Source organism: Mirounga angustirostris, unplaced genomic scaffold, assembly GCF_029215605.1.
Source record: "Mirounga angustirostris isolate CCGP_5_RB_7025 unplaced genomic scaffold, mMirAng1.0.hap1 SCAF_1, whole genome shotgun sequence".
Classification (NCBI taxonomy): Eukaryota; Metazoa; Chordata; class Mammalia; order Carnivora; family Phocidae; genus Mirounga; species Mirounga angustirostris.
The window spans coordinates 144081517-144101604 of NW_026991709.1; the positions used below are offsets into that span (position 1 = coordinate 144081517).

Sequence of the window (20088 nt, forward strand, 5' to 3'; positions counted from 1 at the left end):
CGCTTAGTCACGTGACGGGGCGCTCCGCGCAAAGCGGGTTAAAAGTCACGACCGCCGCAATCTGGCGAGTGCCCGGTCGTTCGGCACAGCGCTGTTCGCCTTCCTTAAGCTAATTCTGACGGAGGTTGCTCCGCTGTTCTCGATCACCTCCCGACCCCTCGTCCTGGCCCAGCTTCATGCAACGAGCGGAGCAGCCTAGCACCCTTCCATGCCGACAACACAGGCGCGCGAAACCGCGTCTTTCAACTGACAATGAAGCCGTAGCCGCGCAGCACGGCCGCCCCGGGCTAACGGGCGCGAGGCGGGAGGGGGAGGGAGTGGGGGAGAGCTGTTGGGCTAAGCCCCGCCCCAGCTCGCGCCCCCATTGGTGGGCACCGCGGTTCTGGGCCCGCCCCCTAACGGACCTGTCGCATTGTGACAGGTGGAAGGGCCAGTTCCTGTTGGGTCAGGGGCGGAGTCAGAGGTAGCCTGAGCTCCGCCCGGACTCCAGGGGGCTCCTCCTCCTGCTCTTCACAGCGGGGCGGGCGGCGAGTGTGAGAAGGAATGTCATTGCTGCTCCGAGCTGTGGTGCCGCCTCCGTCTGCTGCTTCTTCTCTGGCGCCCTCGTCCCGTCGGCTTTCGCCGCTGCCGCAGCTGCACGGGGGATACGGATGGCTAGTGGGGCGCAAGGGCCATCCGAGTTGAGAGCGCGGCAGTCGCGGCCGCTGCTGAGGCGGAGACTCCCTGCCGCCGCCTCCACCCCCTGTCCCCCGGCCTCGCGGCGCTGAGGGCGGGAGCGCGCAGCGCTCTTCCCTCCTCCTCCTTTTTCTTCCTCCTTCTCCTCCTCCTCCTCCTCCTCCGGGTCCCCGCCCAGCACCCCTCGCACCAGGCGGCGGCGGCGGCGAGGAGGGAGACCCGCCGCCGGGGCACAACATGGCGGAGCCCTCGGCCCCGGAGAGCAAGCACAAGTCGTCCCTCAACTCGTCCCCGTGGAGCGGCCTCATGGCCTTGGGGAACAGCCGGCACGGCCACCACGGGCCCGGGGCCCAGTGCGCGCACAAGGCGGCGGGCGGCGTGGCGCCGCCGAAGCCGGCCCCCGCGGGGCTGTCCGGGGGGCTGTCGCAGCCGGCCGGCTGGCAGTCGCTGCTCTCCTTCACCATCCTCTTCCTGGCCTGGCTTGCCGGCTTCAGCTCGCGCCTCTTCGCGGTCATTCGCTTCGAAAGCATCATTCACGAGTTCGACCCGTGGTAAGTGCCCCGCCGCCCCTCCCCCGCCCGCGGCCCGCGGAGACCCGGGACCGGCGCCTCTGCCCGCCGCGGCTCGCCCCGGACTTGGCCCGGCGCCGCCGCCGAGCCCCACGCGCACCCCGGCAGAGGCGAGCGCGGGTCCCGGAGCTCCGGGCGCGCCCCCTGCCCGTGGGCGAAGTTTCCCCCGCGCAGCCCGAGGCGGGGCGTCGGGGGTCCCCGAGTGGGACTTTGCCCCCCGGCCGAATAAGTGTGACGCCTCCTGGGAGGGCGAGCGAAGCCCCCTTGCAGCCCTCTTGGGTTGCCCAGTCCAGAGTGGCCACGCCGGGAGCCGGCAGGTCTCTCCTCGGCCGACTCGTGGCGGACTCCCCGCCTCCCCGCCCGTGGCTTTCGCGTTCTCTTTTTTGCTGGCGCGTTTTTGCTGGTTGGGATGGGATCGCCCAGGGGTTGCCCTGTTGCCGTTGGAGGTGAGGCCAGATGTGCAGGAGCCCTGTCTGCTCAGCCTCGCAGTTTTACGCTTTTAGTGTTTCTCCTCTTTTATACAAGAAGGGGAAAAGGGAGTGAGTAGTGAGGTGTTGTAGGAAAGGAAATAATACCCCTGAAAGTAACCTGAAAGCTAGGGACTCTTATTTATTTAACACTAGATATTTTCAGGAGTGGCTTTTTTCAGGGCCCCTAAGTGCACTCAGCACCTCACTGTTCCACAATTATCTTGGTTTGCTTTTTAGAGCAAGAACATTACTCTGTTAGCCCAACTGTCACCCTCAGTATGTTATGCACAATATCCGAAAGCATGGCATTAGTTCCTTTATTGGTCTCTGCAGGAAGGTTTGTGGATAAGAGAACAAACTGCCACAGTGATGGGGAGCCTTAGGTTATAATACAGAAGTTGCACGTGGTATCCGGGACTGACCTGAATGTTTTAGGAAATTACCCTATAAGAGCGCTAGCTAATTTAGGCACTACCCTGGTTTGTGAATTCTATAGATAGGAAGATTGCTTTAATTTTTTACCCAGCTTTCCCAGCCTATTTGGTTTTTGTTTTTGCTTTATATCTGAGCCTGTGCCTTTTAAACTAAATTCATGTTGACCCGACTTGTCAGCCTTGAGTTAATCTTATATTCTTATAATTAGATCTAACTAAATTTTAGGATATTTATCATTTTAATACAAAGAATCTTCTTGAGAGCTACTGATATATGGATTACAAATATTTGGGGTCGTGAATTATCCATATATTAAAATACTGGATTGAAGTTCTGTTATGGATAGAAAAATTGGTAGTGCTGCATCTGTTGAACACGACAGGGGCCCACTCATGGAGAATTCAGTTTAGGTAAACAATTACTGGGACATTCTTCGTGAAACGAAGAGGTTTTGATTTTTTTCTAACATTTAAAAAAAAAAACTTTATGTTACTTGGAATCACAGAAGAAAATACTGTGAAGCCTTGGGAACTAGGTACAGTGTTCTTAGTCTTAGGTTTGAAACACTTAAGCAAATTAGATAAAAATGAAATTGGAACCAGAAAATGAAAACTGCTAATATTTTACTGAACAGTGTAAAAAGAGAAAGTTGTCTTTTTAGATTACAACAGCAGAAGTGCATGGCGACCAAACATCAACGGGTAACAAAAATAGTGAATAGTATTTCTACAGAGAGTATCATTTTTACAAAGGCTGAATATTGTTTAGTAGTAACTTTGAGGCTGCAATTAAGGATTGCAGAAAAATTCACAACTGAATGATGAGACGATTTTGTTATTTTTCCTTATTTTGAAGGAAGATTAGAAATCTGCATCAAGTCAGCCCAAAATTACTATTGAAATTGAGTATTGTAATCATGAGGTCTTATCAGGTTGCTTCACCGATAATATTACTTTTTTCTTTTTTTTAAGTATGGCAAAGAATTAGAAGTTGATCTTTTTTCAAGTTTCAAGAATATGCTTGGAGAGCATAACCCTTTTTTATCCACATGAAATTTGTTTCACTTCTATTTTTTTATGTATAGAAACATATTTCAGAAACACTGTCTTTTAGCTAAATGTATGAAATTTGAACTTTAATTCATATAAGCTAATCTAAAGGTATATGTATCTCTTCATTCTTAAAGATCTACTTTAGGTGTTCTGCTTACTAATAGTTTGGATATTTACATTTTATCATATTCCTAATTAAATGCTTCTGTTCATACTATTAGATAATTGTCATTAGTATTAGTCTTTTTACAATAAAGGAATTGTCCCTATCCCTTACTGTGAACAGAGATTTGCCAATATAAATTTGATGTCTAAGTATAATTTGGGTTGACTTAATGAGAAAATTAGGTTTTAGACCAAAAAAATCCCTTCTTCGCTCACTTTTGTTTTTCTTTTTATATCTTTTGAAGATCTCAAGTAGTTAGGTATCTCATTCTTATAATCCATTCTTGTTGAAAAATTTTGAAAAAGGGTTAGAGTGTCTATCATTATTACTCTGGATTTTTTTTTTTTAAGATTTTATTTATTTATTCATGAGAGACAGAGAGAGAGAGGCAGAGGGAGAAGCAGGCACCCAAGGAGCAGGGAGCCCGATGTGGGACTCCATCCCAGGACCCTGGGATCATGACCTGAGCCGAAGGCAGACGCTTAACCATCTGAGCCACCCAAACGCCCAATTACTCTGGATTTTTAAAGCAGTTTTTCCTTCCAAGGTACTAAGAATACCAATATTTTGATCTTTAATCTAATACTCTAGTGTTATACTAGCTTGGGAGTCTCCCAGATTACTATTTTATAATACAGCAATGCCATGAACCTTTAATAATATTTAAACGTTTCTTTCAGATTTTGTATCAACAAATCAATTTGTTCTGGCCTTCTCTGTTTCCTTTTTTCATGTCTTTGTTACTGACTTCATTTCTGAAGTCTTTTTAGTGAAAAGTTTACTTTTTCTGTTTGATTATGAGTTATTTCTATAATTTTACAGTAGTTCTTAAATTGCGTAAGACTCTAGTTAGTTGCCAGAGGTGACTCATTGTCACAAAGTTGTACTTGTTTTTTAAATTTGTCACTCAATTTTTATAAATCTTGCAGTTGTTGTAAGTGGTGGTATATAATGTTGGCTATTATCGATTTATTGAATTTTAAAGTACACTACACTTTTTTAGAACTTAGCAACATTTGTGGTATGATCTCCTCACCACTTTAGTAATTTCCTCCCTTATCAGTTGAGTTGATCAGACATGAGGAAGCAGTTTGAGAGTATGTTGTCTGTACTTGCCAGACATTTGGTTGAGCAACTAGTTTAACAGCACCTAATTTTATCTTCTTTTTATCTGGAGCAAAATGTAGTTTCTACTTATTTTTGTATGTTAATACTCTTATATTAACCAAGTACCTTTTTCACAGCCGTTATCTTGTTAAATTGTAGTAGCTTTTCCCACAGAGGTGATGTAAAAGCTACCTATATAAGGAGAGCTGCCCTTTTCCCTGCCTGCACAGGTTGCAGTGGCTTCTCCCTAGAGCCCTAGAGAGAATTCTCTGAGCCTCTCTGATTTTGGCTGCAGTTAGCTGTAAAAGGGCAGCAGATGTCTTTTTGCAGGGCAGAAAGCTCCAGTTTAGAATTGAAACTTGGAATACAGTTTTTCAAAGAAACTATGGTATAAATAGATTAATTAGTGCAACCATGTTTTCAAAGGATTGATAAACCTTTGGAACATAAGCTGTTTGTAAGCTGGGAACTAGTTCCTGTACTTTGAGGTCTCCATGTTTTTCTTCACTTTGCAGATGACAAAAAGGGGCTATTGACCTCAGTTCTGAAGAAGACAAAATGGGTAACAAAACCAGTTTTAGAAAAAAACATCCCAAATCTTAAAAAGTTACTTTGTGGAATCATAAGCAACAGCAGTCCAGCTGCTCTTCAGAACAGGTATCCTGTCACTGGAGTCGTTGTAATTTACAATTTTTCTAGCCTTGAGCTTAAAGTCGTTGTAAGTTACAAGAACACTTAGGGAGGAGGTGCAGGGAGTGTCTTGACCTGCTGCATTGGATAATGGAATCGGACTTGCTCCCATTTGATTTAAGTGTGGTGGTTCTTAGAGGTTCTTATGCCTCATAGGTTTCATGAGGCATATAGAATAGGTCCTGGGGTAGTTAGGATCTGTCAGCAAAGACTTTGGAACTTTTTCTTTTTGTTCTGGATTTTTGTATTTTGAGTGCTAACCTGAGTAAGACTGCAGATCTCTTATTGCCATGAGTAGTTTGCATAAATTCAACATTGGTTGTAGACCAAGCATTAGAAGCTCATTATGGCTCTGACCCAGTTGTTAACGAATATGGGGAAACTTACTGGCCTGTCTGTACTTAATCTCCTTCTGATTTTATACTCCCTATAAGTTATGAGTAGTTTGGGATATGAGAAAATGTTAAAAGTTCTCTTCATTGTACCTTCTTAGTATTGATTTGTGCATACATGCTCTCAGAAAAAATGGAAAGATTAATATTCTGGAGTGACTGAATCATATTTTTTACTTGTTTACTTTGAAAACTTAATGCTCTTAGAGACCATACTGCTGTTAACCTAAATTATAAAGCATCCCACAATTCAACAGATTTGTACATTGCTAGATTGTTACATTATAAAAATTTTCATACAAAAAAGTTAAAAGAATTTTATAGCAAACACTGCTACACCTAGATTCTGCAGTTAGTGTTTTACTTAATTTGCCTTATCATATCTTTCTAATACTGCTTTTAAATCCTGCTTGTAGACACTGATAGTACATCATTCATGGTAATATGAAGAGTGTTATCTTTGTTCTCCAACTCCATAATTAAGAGGATCTCTTATTTCTGGACAACATTTGTTTTCTATAATACTTGAACATAATGAGTATAAATACTGTTTCTGTATCACCCTCAATTGGACTGCAGGTTAGAATCAAGATTTAATCTTTCTAGGTTTTGGTTAGTAAATTACCTGAGTACATCATAAGTCAATGGATGTCTGTTAAATGACCTGACTGCCAAATCTGATGTCACAGAAGAAACGCCTGAAGTTGTTAGAAGGGTATTGACGTTGGTTTTACTAGACTTAATTTTTGTGGAATACCTAAATTCCTTTTGGGTTATTAGAAGCCTTTTATTGGTCCGCCTGTTGCTTACTCTGAGTCATATTTATGCTCTTTTATTGCCATGTTTTGTCCAGATAATAATGCTTAATTTATGTATAATTGCAAAAGTGACTTCTTTCAGTCCCTACAATAAATAGGAAAAAATGAAAACATTTTCAAATAATACAGGGCCCATGAATACAATCTATGGGCCAAATTAATACTGTTGAAAGGGGAAAAAATGTAAATGGTTAACATGGTACCCCATCTTAACTCCTTTACTTCCTTTACCTGATTCTGGTGGATATTTTTTGTTTTTAAATCACTTACTCTTTTCTGAGAAAGTTTCTGTGTCCTCACTTGACCTAATTCAGACACATAATTTCCAGGGATTTAGAAATTGATAGAAAGTGTCAATACCATAGGATTTTTTTTTAAAAAGTGTTAAGTGGAGGTAAGAGTTGGAAGAGATAGGAACAACTGCCAGAGGTTCTCCTATTTTAGGTAAATGTAAGTAAACTGGCATTTGTAGACTTGGAATTTTATTTCTTTGTAAAAACACCTTCGGAGTTTCAAATGAAAGGCATCTAAACATACTTTGGAATATAACCTATACATAGGTTGGTGAATGCCTTTATGTTGGTCAAGTTTATACTATTTTTAGAAATACACATTTCTGAAGAATTGTGACTGCTACGCTAATTAAATTGACCATATCATTAGTGACCATTTTTTCTTTCTGTGGAACTTAGTGCTGCAGGATAACTTTAATATACGTTCTAAATGATAGTAGATGCTTAGTTTTTACAGTGTCTTACAACTTGATTTTAGATCTTAGAATTAAGGAGATAAGGTAACATCTCTTATTTCTGTAGATAAAAGGTACTTCAGTTCAGTATTCCACTAAGAATTGAATAATACAGGTTTGCTTGTCTCCAAAATCTATGTCCTTTTTACTGCATCTTCTGCCTTCAAGACAGGCTTAAATGAAAGTGTCCTCCATTTAATTTATGTTTTTGAATCAGCTGCCCTGATTTAAGTCTTAACATATTGGCCTATCCGAGTGCCTGGGCACAATCCATGCCTAGCTAACTAAGCTCACTAGTTGGATGATGGCTGATTACTTGTTTTGATGTAGGGAAGAGAGAAGAGTTGATGATGACTTCAAGTTTTTATTTATTTTTATTTTTTGTTAAAGATTTTATTCGTTTGAGATAGAGTGAGGAGCAGGGTCGGGGGCGGTGGGGTGGGGCAAAGGGAGAAGCAGGCTTTCCACTGAGCAGGGAGCCCGACGTGGGGCTTGATCCCAGGACCTTGGGATCGTGACCTGAGCCACCCAAGTGCGCCTGACTTCAAGTTTTTAAACCGAATGACTAGGGAGTTTTCAGAGATGGGGCTTTTAAGGGGAATAGCTGAGTGAGAAGAAAAGATGAATGAATCCAAGTGAATGTTGTTTTATTTAGATTTATTTTGTCTGTAAAAAGTTCATTGCAATAAGGTTGGAAATATTACGCCATTCCAGTTAAGGGACTTTTTACAGGGTGGGAGCTCAGAGTAGACCCAGAATTCTATGGTCTGCAGGGCTTCCAGAGTGTTTGCTGGCTTGGCTTGTTTTCAGGGCAAAGAAGCTGAACACCAGAGGGTGAAGTACCTTTTCTAAGGTTGTACTTCGGCTAGATTCTTTTCTATTTTCTTTGCACCTTTGTTTGCATTAGAGGGCGTTTTGTGAGAAGTTGTTTGAAAATTGTTACTTGAGAAGATGAAGGGAAGTTTGTTTCTACCACTCATTTTAAATTGACAATATTGGAAATGTTGGCAATTGAAGTTCAGCTATGAAACGATTTTTATGTGAAGTTTGACTTCTTTAGAATTGGTGATATAAAACTTGTGTGCTTCACTCATCTGTAGTTTCATTGAGTTAATAGTTTTCATGCTTTAGGTTTTCAGTTTTTTTTAACTTTTTTATTCATTCCTATCTGAGGAGAAAGACTATTCATAAAATCATAAAGAAAATTTATGTTTATATTAATAAAATATAAATGATTAGTTGATAACTAAATTGATAATGTTTCTTTTGAGGTTTTCTTTTAATTTCCTTTTTATGCCTTACAGGTTTATCAGTTTTTCTCCAGTAAAGATTTTTCTTCACAGTGCAGTGTTCTTTTCTTTAGTGATATCTAGCAATCTTTCCAACCTACACATGACTTCAGATGAATTTGGTTTTTAAACTTAAGTTATTGGGTCTTTCTCTCCATAGATAGATGGATAGATAATATTGTAGCATATGCTGTTTTCTATACTATTTTTAAATTAAAAGTAGTAATTCATAATTTATAAAGTTCCTGTATATGCACAGCTTAAATTATTGTTTGTTGCTGGCCAAAAGGGTAGAGTAGGATTGGTGAAAGGAATCACCACGGGGAAACTCACTTGTTACCACCATGTTTATTTCATGCCTATTCTTTTTTTTTTAAATTGAAGTATAATTGACGTGACATTTTATTAATTTCAGGTGTACAGCATAATGATTCGGTATTTGTATACATTTTGAAATGATAATAAGATGCTAACATTTGTCACCTTATATAAAGTTACAAAAAATTTTTTTATTGTGTTGAAAACTTTTAAGGTCTACTCTCTCAGTGTTCATGCCTATTCTTAAAATGCCAGTAACTCCTTAAAGTAGAATAAATTCTATTTAAGTAGGTTTTATTATTCAGGTTAATTATTAAACCATCTTACTTGTATAATCCACAGGAACAATAATGGAGCACAGAATTATTGGAAGGCAGCACTCTTGAAGTTTCTGAGATGTTCTTTGAAAATGTCTTAAATGTTTATATAAGCATGAGAAAAACGTTTTGCAAAGGCTTTTGATGAGAAAATGTTTGGTTTCAGTCTTTAAAAAAGTTTTTCTTTTATGGTGAAATATAACACATTCTGAGAAGTATATAAACCAAATGTACAATGTAATGACTAATTATAAGATAAACACCCATGTGATCATCACCCAGATTAAGAAATAGAACATTGGCCCCACCTCAGAAGTCTTGATGTGTGCTTGCCTCCCTTGCTTCCCACTTGTATAGTAATTACATACTTGCTTTTCCTCATAGGTGGTACAATTCTGTGTGCATTCCTAAATAATATAATTTAGTTTTGCCTGTTTTAAAACTTGAGATAAATGCACTTAGAGCTTTTGTGTCTTTTTTTTTTTTTTGCTCGGCATTGTATTTAAGGTCCATCTTCATTGATCAAAGGGTTGTGGAGAATGTGTGGTAATAAGGTTTAGCAATAATTTGATTAACCAGGCTTCTTACCCCCCTGAGGAGGTTGCCTGCTCTTTTGCAGCAGGAAGTACTTGTAGGAAAGGGAAAGCATCCTTCTCTTCACTTGAGATCAAAAATTATCGTAAGATTGATATTTTGAGCTGGAGTCAATCTTGTCAAGAGATAACCTTGACAGCTTTTCAAAAAGTACTAACTGGCCAGAGAGATTCAGTCTTTCAGCAGACACTGAGAGTATAAGGAAGAGAGGGTGAGGGAGGAGACATCACTGTCATTGAGGAGACAAATGATAAATAATCAGATAAATGCAAAGGACTGGTTTTTAAACTATAACTTTTGCCAACTATTGTCACTTTAAAACATACTAAAATTTATATAAGGTAGGGAGTGGTTGTTAGTTCTTGAAAGAAAGAAGGAAAGAGAATGTTGGAAAGAGATCTGAACTGAAGGAATTTAGGAGACCCCTAAGCACGGGCTGTTTAATAATGTATTGGTATATTTGTAAAGGATTGCTCTCTCTTCTTCTTCCAGTCTTCCATGGCTACTATTGTTTTTCTTTCCCATATCTTTATTTCCTTTATTGATTTAGTAATTGTCTTGGTCTTCAGGAATAGGAGAGGTTTGATAGTAGTAGGTTCCTTTCAGAACCTGTCTTCAGGGGATAAAAAGTTTTATTCAAAGAATAGTAAAAGTCAGGCATTGAGTAATGTATACAATTGCCTAAGCACTATGTTGTACACCTGAAACAAAGGCAACATTGTATGTCAACTATACTTCAATTAAAAAAGAGAATAGGGCGCCTGGGTGGCTCAGTTGGTTAAGCGACTGCCTTCGGCTCAGGTCATGATCCTGGAGTCCCGGGATCGAGTCCCACATCGGGCTCCCTGCTCGGTGGGGAGTCTGCTTCTCCCTCTGACCCTCTTCCCTCTCATGTTCTCTGTCTCTCATTCTCTCTGTCTCAAATAAATAAATAAAATCTTTAAAAAATAATAAATAAAAAATTAAAAAAAAGAATAATAAAGCAAATGATTTTTTTTATGTAGGATTTTACATGATTATTTATGTAGGAGCTTGAAATCTGTTGGGGCGTGGAAATTTGGCATTATGTGTTAGCAAATGATTAAGGATATTGGAAATGAGATTCTAGGCCATGACTGGCTAGCTGGATATCCTAGGAGAACTTTAACGGAGGAAGATTTTAGTTCAGTGAGTATTTCTTCCAAGTAAGCTTTTCTTTTAATTAGAAAGCAGTTCTTAAGTGAAATAGTAAACAAGAATGCTCTCTAACGCATGTCTATTTATTGGTCAGAATGATTTTGATCAAATTTGGCGGTATTTTTCTGCTGCCCGTTAGTATGTAACCCATACTCCATGAATGGATAACAGTTGATTTCTTTTGTGAACAAAGCTTGTTTCATAGTTAATGCATTGTTGAAGAATTTAAATCCAGGACTGTCTTTCTTCAAACTCCCAATTTAGTCAGCTAGTATTTCTACAGAATTCAAACTTAAAATTTTTTTTTTTTTTAAAGATTTTATTTATTTATTTGAGACAGAGAGAATGAGAGACAGAGAGCATGAGAGGGAGGAGGGTCAGAGGGAGAAGCAGACTCCCTGCTGAGCAGGGAGCCCGATGTGGGACTCGATCCCGGGACCCTGGGATCATGACCTGAGCCGAAGGCAGTCGCTTAACCAACTGAGCCACCCAGGCGCCCCAAACTTAAAATTTAAACCAAGTATCATAAGGAAGGTATATACATACTTACTATCCCTTGTCCCCTATATCCCTTGTAATATATGCCAAAGAGAAATATAAATGACTTTGAATTAGGCTGTATTTGGATATTGGTCCAACCTAATGATTTAAGCTTCTTTAATACCTCTAGTATTTCTCTTGTTTGAATTCCCCAGGGAAGTAGGGATAATTTTTTTTTGAAATGCATTAACTGTTAGGAAACATGCCAGGAATACTTCTTTAAGAAATAACAATCTAATATAGTTTATCTGCCTTGTGTGAGAGGTATAGATACAGGTTTTATTGATCCCACTATAGAACAAACTTACTTCGGTTAAATTTTGTTCAGGACTGTTCATTTAACTAAATAGGCTAGATCCGTTTTGAAGATTTTTAACACCTGTAATGTAAAAACATTCAAGGGGATTTAAGTTATTTGTTTTTTGCCTAAAGTGGTAAAATACTGTTATGGTGATATGGTTCTTATTTCCCTCTCTAATGAATAATAATAACTTACTGTTATTATAGAGAGATGAGATCCTTTCGGGTAAGAACATCATTTCTAATCATGCTAGAATATCGTACACTGTATTAGGAACGTAGTGGGTACAATTTATGTTTAGGTGATGATAGTAATAGCACAGGAAGTCTCTGTTGTGTAATACCTTGATAAACCTTGGATTTGACTGTGATATCAGTAGAATCATGTGTGGTGATACTGTGATTCATAATAAGAAGATATGTTTGGTCTTCATCCTCGTTTCTGGCACAGAGCTCCTAAAACCTTTGTAATTTTCTAAGTGATGGGTGGGGGGGGAGGTTTGGCATCTTTTGTTATGTTAATAAAGTGATTTTGGAAAGCCTAAGGGGATAGGGGTTGGTTGCCAGTGAAACCTACCCCGTGATTAGAGGGTTGGAAGTGTAAGTTCTTCCTCCTGACCTCTGGGAAGGGGAGAAGGTCTGGAAGGTTGAATCACCAGTGGTCCCAATAATTTAATCAATCATGCCAATGTAATGGGAGTCTTCATTAAAACCCCAAAGGACAGAGTTTGGAGAACTTCCATATTTGTGACTATGAGGAGATTTGGGGAGGGTGGTATACTCAGGGCATGGAAGCCTCGTGCCCCTTCCCACATAATCTTGCCCTGTGAATCTTTTATCAGTCTTTTCCTGAGTTCTGTCCTTTTATAATAAATCTGTGATCTAGTAAGCTAAATATTTTCTCTCAGTTCTGTGAGCAGCTCTACCAAATTAATTGAATCCAAAGAGGGGGTCACTAGAACTTCTGGTCTATAGCTAGTTGGCTAGAAGCACTGGTGGCAACTTGGACTTGTGATTGGTTTGTGAAGTGGGAGATTGGGGGCTGGGGAGGTCCGTCTTGTAGGACTGAACTTTTGTGGGATTTAACACTATCTTAGTGTCAGAATTAAGGTGATTTGTAGGACAGAGATGTTAGAAAAATGATTTTTGGTGTGGAAATTCACCACCCCCTCATTGGAATTGTTGGTGGACCTCTTAGTGAACATCATAATCTCACCATCAATAAAGGTGTCATTTTAATCTTACAGAAGAAGGAAAGAGTTGATGATGCAGAAAGGAGGTGATAATGCTTATGGAAAAATAATTTATATGAGTAATTGCCATCAGCAATTGGGAAATGACTAGCTAGCTGAATATCCTAGAAGAACTTTAAGGGAGGGAGATTTTCAGTATTTCTTCTAAGTACAAATAACTGTCTCAAGTTTTAACTCACTGTTAAGGAATATTGAATAAGAAAAGACAGACCAGTTAATACTGCTAACTTTTGAGCTGATAAATGAAAAAAGACATGTCAGCAATAAAAGTAAAGTTTACAAGGTGGCATTTTGTTTGAACTTGAGAAATATATCTTGATGTGGAGGAATAGTAAGAATAGAAATGATCATTGGGTATGTAGGCATTAAATTCATGCAAGTGATGAGTTTGGGTGGGGTTGGATTAATGATCCATTTGCTTTCTTGGCTCTTGATTTAACTCTGTGATTACAGCATCCCCCATCCAAAAGTAGAGCATTCCAACGAAAACTTTTGTAAGCCAAAAATGCATAAAGCAAAGAACAATTAATTTATGTGGAAAAAATTGTTTTTGGTGTTCCTAAACCCAAAAAATAACCCTGCATTTTTCTGATGCACAAGAGGCTTAGGCCTAAAGGACGCACAAAGTAAAGAGAGATAAGGAATAGACAGACGCAATTCAAAACTATGGTTTGATGTTGAGTGTTGTTCCCAAGGGGCGGAGCTTAATGGTGCCATTCTCACTGCTCAGGGTGCAGGCTGCCTCCTTAATGGCATGCTGCAAAACAAATAGTGAACCCTGTTTTTCCTTTTTTCCATTTTCCTTAAAAGTGAAAATCCTCTTTGATTCTTTCGGTTATTGACAGTAGGTACTAATGTAGGTTGGTGGTGAAGTTGAAGGCGAAGTGGCAGAAGGGGAAATTTCAAAAAGCCCTCTATTGGTAATTAATTTGGAAATTAAGCAACACTTTAGGAAGCCATCACAGCTCTGACTGATTTCATTTAAACCTTCCCACAAGAGGTTAAAGGATACTAAATAAAAATACTCATTGGGGTTAAATAAATCGTGTCTCCAATAAAGTGTCTCTGCAATAGAAATAGCTTTGTCTATGTCTAATTACTGGGAGGATCATTGAATTTGTAGATCCCGAGAGTTAAGTAAGCCAAAATATAAAGTCATTACCTTTTTTTTAAAATAGTTTTTATTTATTTAAGTAATCTCTTCATCCCATGTGGGGCTCGAACTCACAACCCTGAGATCAGGAGTCCTGTGTTCCTCCTACTGAGCCAGCCAGGAGCCCCAAGCCTTTACCCTTTTTTTTTTTTTTTTTTTAACTATGGATTGGACTCTAACAAAATGACTGGTCAGCTCTTTATACTATTCCATGTAATAATAGCAACATTCCTGTGAGTCCTAAAACTGATAGGTTGTAATGGTCTCACCATATGTTTTTGTGTACTTTTTTTTTTTTTTAAACCTTTATCCGTCAGTGTGCCTTTAAATCTGTTACAATGAATAGGGTTTGTTGAATGTACTGACAATTAAAATGTTGCATGTGTTCTTAATTTTTAAAAATTTAATAAGCTTCATGGAAATTTAATTTTAATACTAAAATCATTTTTACTCTACACCATATATAGCTAAAGAAAACTGTATTTTAATAGGCCAAGCAGCTTTCTGGTATTAGAAGAAACAGGATAATGAAACAATGTGTGGTAGATGAAATAAACCTAATCTTAAATCTATAAAGGCCAGTTATTCACTGAAAGTAGAAAAATGAGCTTGAGAAGCAACGAAAATCTTTTTTTTTTTTTTTTTTAAGATATATTTATTCATCTGAGAGGGGGAGAGCACATGCAGGGGGAGGGGGAGAGAGAGAGGATCCCCAAGCAGACTCCCCACCCAGCGTGGAGTGGTGAAAGAGCTGCAAACCACACAGGGCTCCAACCCCACAATCCATGAGATCACCACCCTACCTGAAGCCAAGAGTCCAACACTTAACAGACTGAGTCACCCAGGTGCCCTGCAACTAAAATCCTTTTAAGTATTTTTTTGAAGGTTGTTAAAATGAATGGCTCACTTCTTTAGAAAGGGAGATCTTTTTTCTTGTTTAGTATACTTTATTTTGATTGTTGAAATAATTTACCACATTTAAATAAAGTGTAAATATAAATGGCATTTAAAACAAAACGTTTTCCTTTTGAAGTAAAAATAATTCTAGACTTTTAAAAAGTTTATAAGTACTTGTTATAATTGTTGGATATGAATTGCAACATAATAGAAAGCTATAAAAATTTTTATAAATCAAACTATATTGAAAATGGAAATTACATATTAAATAATGTATATGCCATATATGTAATTATAAACATAATGATAAACACCCATGTGAAACCCCTACCCAGCTAGGGTGTTACCAATTTCACATCCATCCATATTTCTTCTCTAGCCTGTCCTCCTGGTTTTCCTCTTAGCACTAAGAAACCATTATCTGAGTGTTTAACATCTCCTTTGTCATTATTAAAAATATATATACATATGTTTGTGTCTCTAGACAATATGTTGCTAAGTTTTGCTTTGTTTGGAGCTTTAAAAATAGTAGTATTCTGTATATAATTTTCTTTGATTTGTATTTATACATTCCTAGGTGGTGACTATTTGGGTTTCCAACTTTTTGCTTTTATGAATAATGCTACTATGAACACTGAAGACTGTTTTCTGATGCATATGTGTGGATGTTTGCTTGAGTATATACCTGGGAATTTCGTGATTATTTTTGTTTCAATTCATAAAAATATAATACACCACCCCAAAACTTGGTGACAAAAAGCATTTCATTGTTTCACAATTCTGTGGGTGGAGTGGGAGTTTTTTCTGCTTCGCGATGTCAGCTGTGGTTCTGGGATGATGAGAGTCATCTGGAGGCTCAACAGGCTGCAGTCAGCTGGGGCTAGAAGTGCTGGGATGCTGTACTGCTTACGAGTCATCTGGAGTCTTGATTGGGAGCTCAGCTGCAGCTTTTAGTTCCTTCATGTGGCTGCTTAGGCTGCCTCACAGCATGGCAGCTGAATTTTAAGAAAGCATTCCAAGAGCAAGAAAGCTGCTTGTCCAATTAAGGGCTAGGCATAGAATGATCAGTGTCACTTCCACTATATTTTATTGTTCAAAATAGACACAGGCCTATCAGAGAGTCATATATACTGTTAGGGACAGAATTATTTCGGACCATCTTTGGAAACTGGTTACCATAGTGTATCATTTTTATTTCTTCTGTCATTCACAGAAGACTTTGTGCTTTTATGTTTTATGTTTGTGTCTCTGGTCAGTTTTCCTTTTTTTTTTTTTTAACTCAGTTATTTTGTATTTTGTGGGGAGGGATACTAAGTCTGGGCTAAATTTGTTGCAAATTTTAATGTATTTTGTGGCTTATTGGTCCTTAAGCACTTTAAGATAGTTATTTTATTACCCCCGTTTTACAGATGAGAAAAGGAAGTACTGCTTAGTATATTGAGATAATACTTTGTGAAGTCAGAAGCCTCGGGTGGTATTTTTGGTTTTAAAAATAGCATGTGCAAATGTGTGCAATTATGAAATGACATGATGCTTCCATCCATCTACTTATTACACCCCTCCACTTCCAAAAGAATGAGGCTTGGAAAAATTTACAAGTATTTTTTATTCACTTATGATCTATTATAATATTCTCGGTAAAGTGCTAAATGACTTGGCCAGAGTGACAGAGTTAGAACCAGTACATTCATGTCTTACTTGTCTTGCCTATACCCATATTTCATTTTTTTTCCCACTAAATTATTCAGTTGGATCAGTCAGTCACTATCTGCCAACACATTTCAAAACTTGTGTTTTTGATAGCCAGACTAGTTCCACTATTGATTGGTTCTCCCACTTTGAGGGTATGCTGGAGATCTCAGAAGACAGTGGTAAGGAATTGGCAGATATTTGAGATTTTCTTGGCTGATCCCACTTCCAAACTTTATCATGGAAATTAAGTTTCTTAAGTGTTGTGGTCAGAATATTTTTTCAAAATAATAGAAGCCAGAGATTCACAACCAATATTCAAATATTTCCTTTATGTATTTTAAAAAGCACACTTTTAGGCATTGAGTGCAGTGAGTTGCTTTAAAACTGAAAATACTACAGAATAATTCTGAATTCCATAATGCAAGGCTTTAAATAAAATGAGTCAATTTTCTATCATGCCTGAACAAATACAAAATACACAGAAATAAACTTGTAGATACTTCCCAGCTCTCAGGTTAGGAAGATTGTTCTGTGTTAAGTTTCCCATCATTACAATTCTGTATGTTGAAGACAGACTTCAGTACAGCTCTCCAGTGTAAAAACAGTGCTTCAGGGAGCATGACTTATTTTCATGTCCCTTCAGATTTCTTGGATCTGAGATTCAAAGGCAGAAATGAAAGTCATAATAATCTGCTTATTGGAGGAATTCTTTGACATGTAATGGAACACAGAGCATCTTTAGACTTCGACTCAGAAACATTTTCCACCAGAGATAACAGCCATTGAATGACCAAGCCTTTTACTCATTTTTACTCTTTCCTGCCCCAGATTCTTCCACTTTCAATGTCACACGGTGGAATTAGTTACCTTCCTCAAGAAGTAAACTAAAGTATAATGTATTTGCTATAATATTGATACAATGTTACCGTGACAAAGTGTAGGTGTCAAGTGCAGTAATTTGGCAAAAAGCTAATGCCAGATTCCACCAGGTTGAACATAATGTAACATCATTTGTAAAAAAGAAAAGGGGGAGAAGGGGTAAGTCCATTAAAATTCAGTAAATGCATTTGCAACATTTGTAATTCTCAGAATAAACACATTTTAAAATAGAGTATACCCCAAACATGCTTATCTCTGAGGAGTTTAATGTATGTTATTTTATAGAAATTGCTGAAATTACTTTATTTTTTTATTTTTATTTTTTTGAAATTACTTTAGATATGTGAAGGATACCAAAGTTTTCATATAGTTCAGTATTTTCTGTCTCTCTCCTTCAACCCCTTTCAAATAGGAAGAGAAGACTGACTTTATTCTTTCTTAGCCCCTTCTTGAGTTACGGTTGCTGATACTTTGAAAGTTTCTGATTAAAAACTAGGTAAATGGGAACACTTGGTTTCTCTGGACTATAGAATGAACCTCATACCTAGAAGAGAACATAGAAATCATAGAAATTATTTGTTAGAGTGGTTGCCAAAGCGTGTTCTGCAGAATACATATCCCAGGAATTGTAGTTCAAAACAAAATAATCTCTGATAATTTAAATTTGGAAAAACTGCATATCCCATCCACTTACTTATAATACATATTAGCATGTCAAAGGCTGAGATGTTCTTCAATACAGTGTTAATTTTCTTTAATCTGGTGTTTACCATATTTAATTTAGGAATTACTGTAGGATTTTTTTTTTAAATAAGTGTTCCATACAATGCATACTTAATGTTTGTTAGTTGGAAATCTTATTTCCATAGAATATGAATATATGTCCTGACTTAAGTATATGTAACATAATACATATTTGTATTTTTAATGCTTATTTGGAAATCTTATTTATATAGTATGATATGTAGCAATTATATAATATCAATAAGTAGATATATAATAACAATTAAGTGTAAATATGACACATATATATATATGATGTTTGTTGGAGATCTTATTTCTATAGGATATGAATGTGTGCTGCCCTAAATATGTATTACATACACATGTATGTGTGCTCTGTGGAGAGAGAGTACATCCCAAGTGTGTGCAGCTCTTGCCTTTTGTCCAGGTGTTTTAGATTTCAGTATATATTGGATTTAACTAAGCAAAAAATATCATTGAATAGTTTTAATTTATCAAATCCACTATTTTATTATTTGATTTTATTTCTTTTAAAGATTTATTTATTTGTGAGAGAGAGAGCGAATGCACCAGTGGAGGGGAGGTGTGGGGGGCAGGGGGGAGAGAGAAAATCCCAAGCAGACTCCTCACTGAGTGCAGAGCTGAACATGGGGCTTGATTCTTGGGTGGCTCATCAGTTAAGCGTCTGAGAGCCGCTCAGGTGCCCCCAAATCCACTATTATATGTGATCCTAGAATTTTTTCAGATTTTTTTGAATGGCATTAAAATACTTTTATCAGTCTTATTTTGATGTAATTTTTTGGTACCAACTTTTCATTGTCCTTTCCTTTTTTCCAGTTAGTTTATTAAGTGCCCTTTTTAAAGCAGAACAGATTCTCCTTTTTCAAATGAATACTTAGGAAAATTGATAGCTGTCATGGTCAGTTACAGCAGAAGTTAAGAGCTAGGACTGTAACATAGATCTTGTTTTCAATTAATAATGTTTGGGAGTTTTGCTCTGTTCTTATGAGTTCTAATATCTTTTTGATTTGTAATGCATCTCATCTTAAGTGAGAAGGTATAGAGAGAAGCTCAAAAAAGTCTGCAGGACAGTATCAGCTTTTGAACAACACCCCCCTTTTTTTTAAAGATTTTATTTTTTTGTCAGAGAGAGAGAACACAAGCAGGGGGAGCAGCAGGCAGAGGGAGAAGCAGGCTCCCCCATGAGCAAGGAGCCCGATGCGGGACTCGATCCCAGGACCCTGGATCATGACCTGAGCCAAAGGCAGATGCCTAACGGACTGAGCCACCCAGCTGTCCCAACCCTTGTTTTTTGTTTTTGTTTTTTTACCATATGTTGCTCAAACAGAAAAACAGGTAGTTTGTCCATCTGATAAATACAGCATGGACTCTGCTTAGGGAAGATCTTGAATCATTATGACTGATTCATCGGTTTTAAGAGCAGAGAGGTTAGTGAAAGTAGTCTTAAGACCCAGTTGGAACTGCTTATATATAAATGAGTAGTGGTGATTTGGTGACATGGTAGTGGTCATTCTGTGTGTTCCTGGGTCTTTACAAACTTCAGAATTGACCTAGTAAAAGTAAAACAGTAAGAAAAAAAATGACTACTTTATTCTGTATCATTACTAATTCTTTGAAATTTTCTTGTTTTGCTCTTGTTAATTAAACAGTGATGAATCTGTTACCCTACTAGGCTTGAATGTGTCCTTGCAGGAGTTTTCATTGTTTAAGTAATAAAATTGGCTATGTGTTTAATATGTTACCTAGATGGTGTTTATATGTAGAGGTGGTAGGACTGGGTTTAGATTATTAGT

At 38.2% G+C, this 20088-nt stretch overlaps 1 protein-coding gene across 1 annotated transcript in view; it reads left to right on the forward strand.

Annotated features, from left to right (window-relative positions):
• Positions 1-498: 498 nt before the first annotated feature.
• Positions 499-20088, forward strand: part of STT3B (STT3 oligosaccharyltransferase complex catalytic subunit B) — a 100691-nt gene continuing 81101 nt past the window's right edge. Inside the window, exon 1 of the mRNA XM_045903928.3 lies at positions 499-1226. Within this exon, the coding sequence (XP_045759884.1) occupies positions 913-1226 (314 nt within the window). The 5' untranslated portion in view covers positions 499-912. The remainder of the gene's footprint in view (positions 1227-20088) is intronic.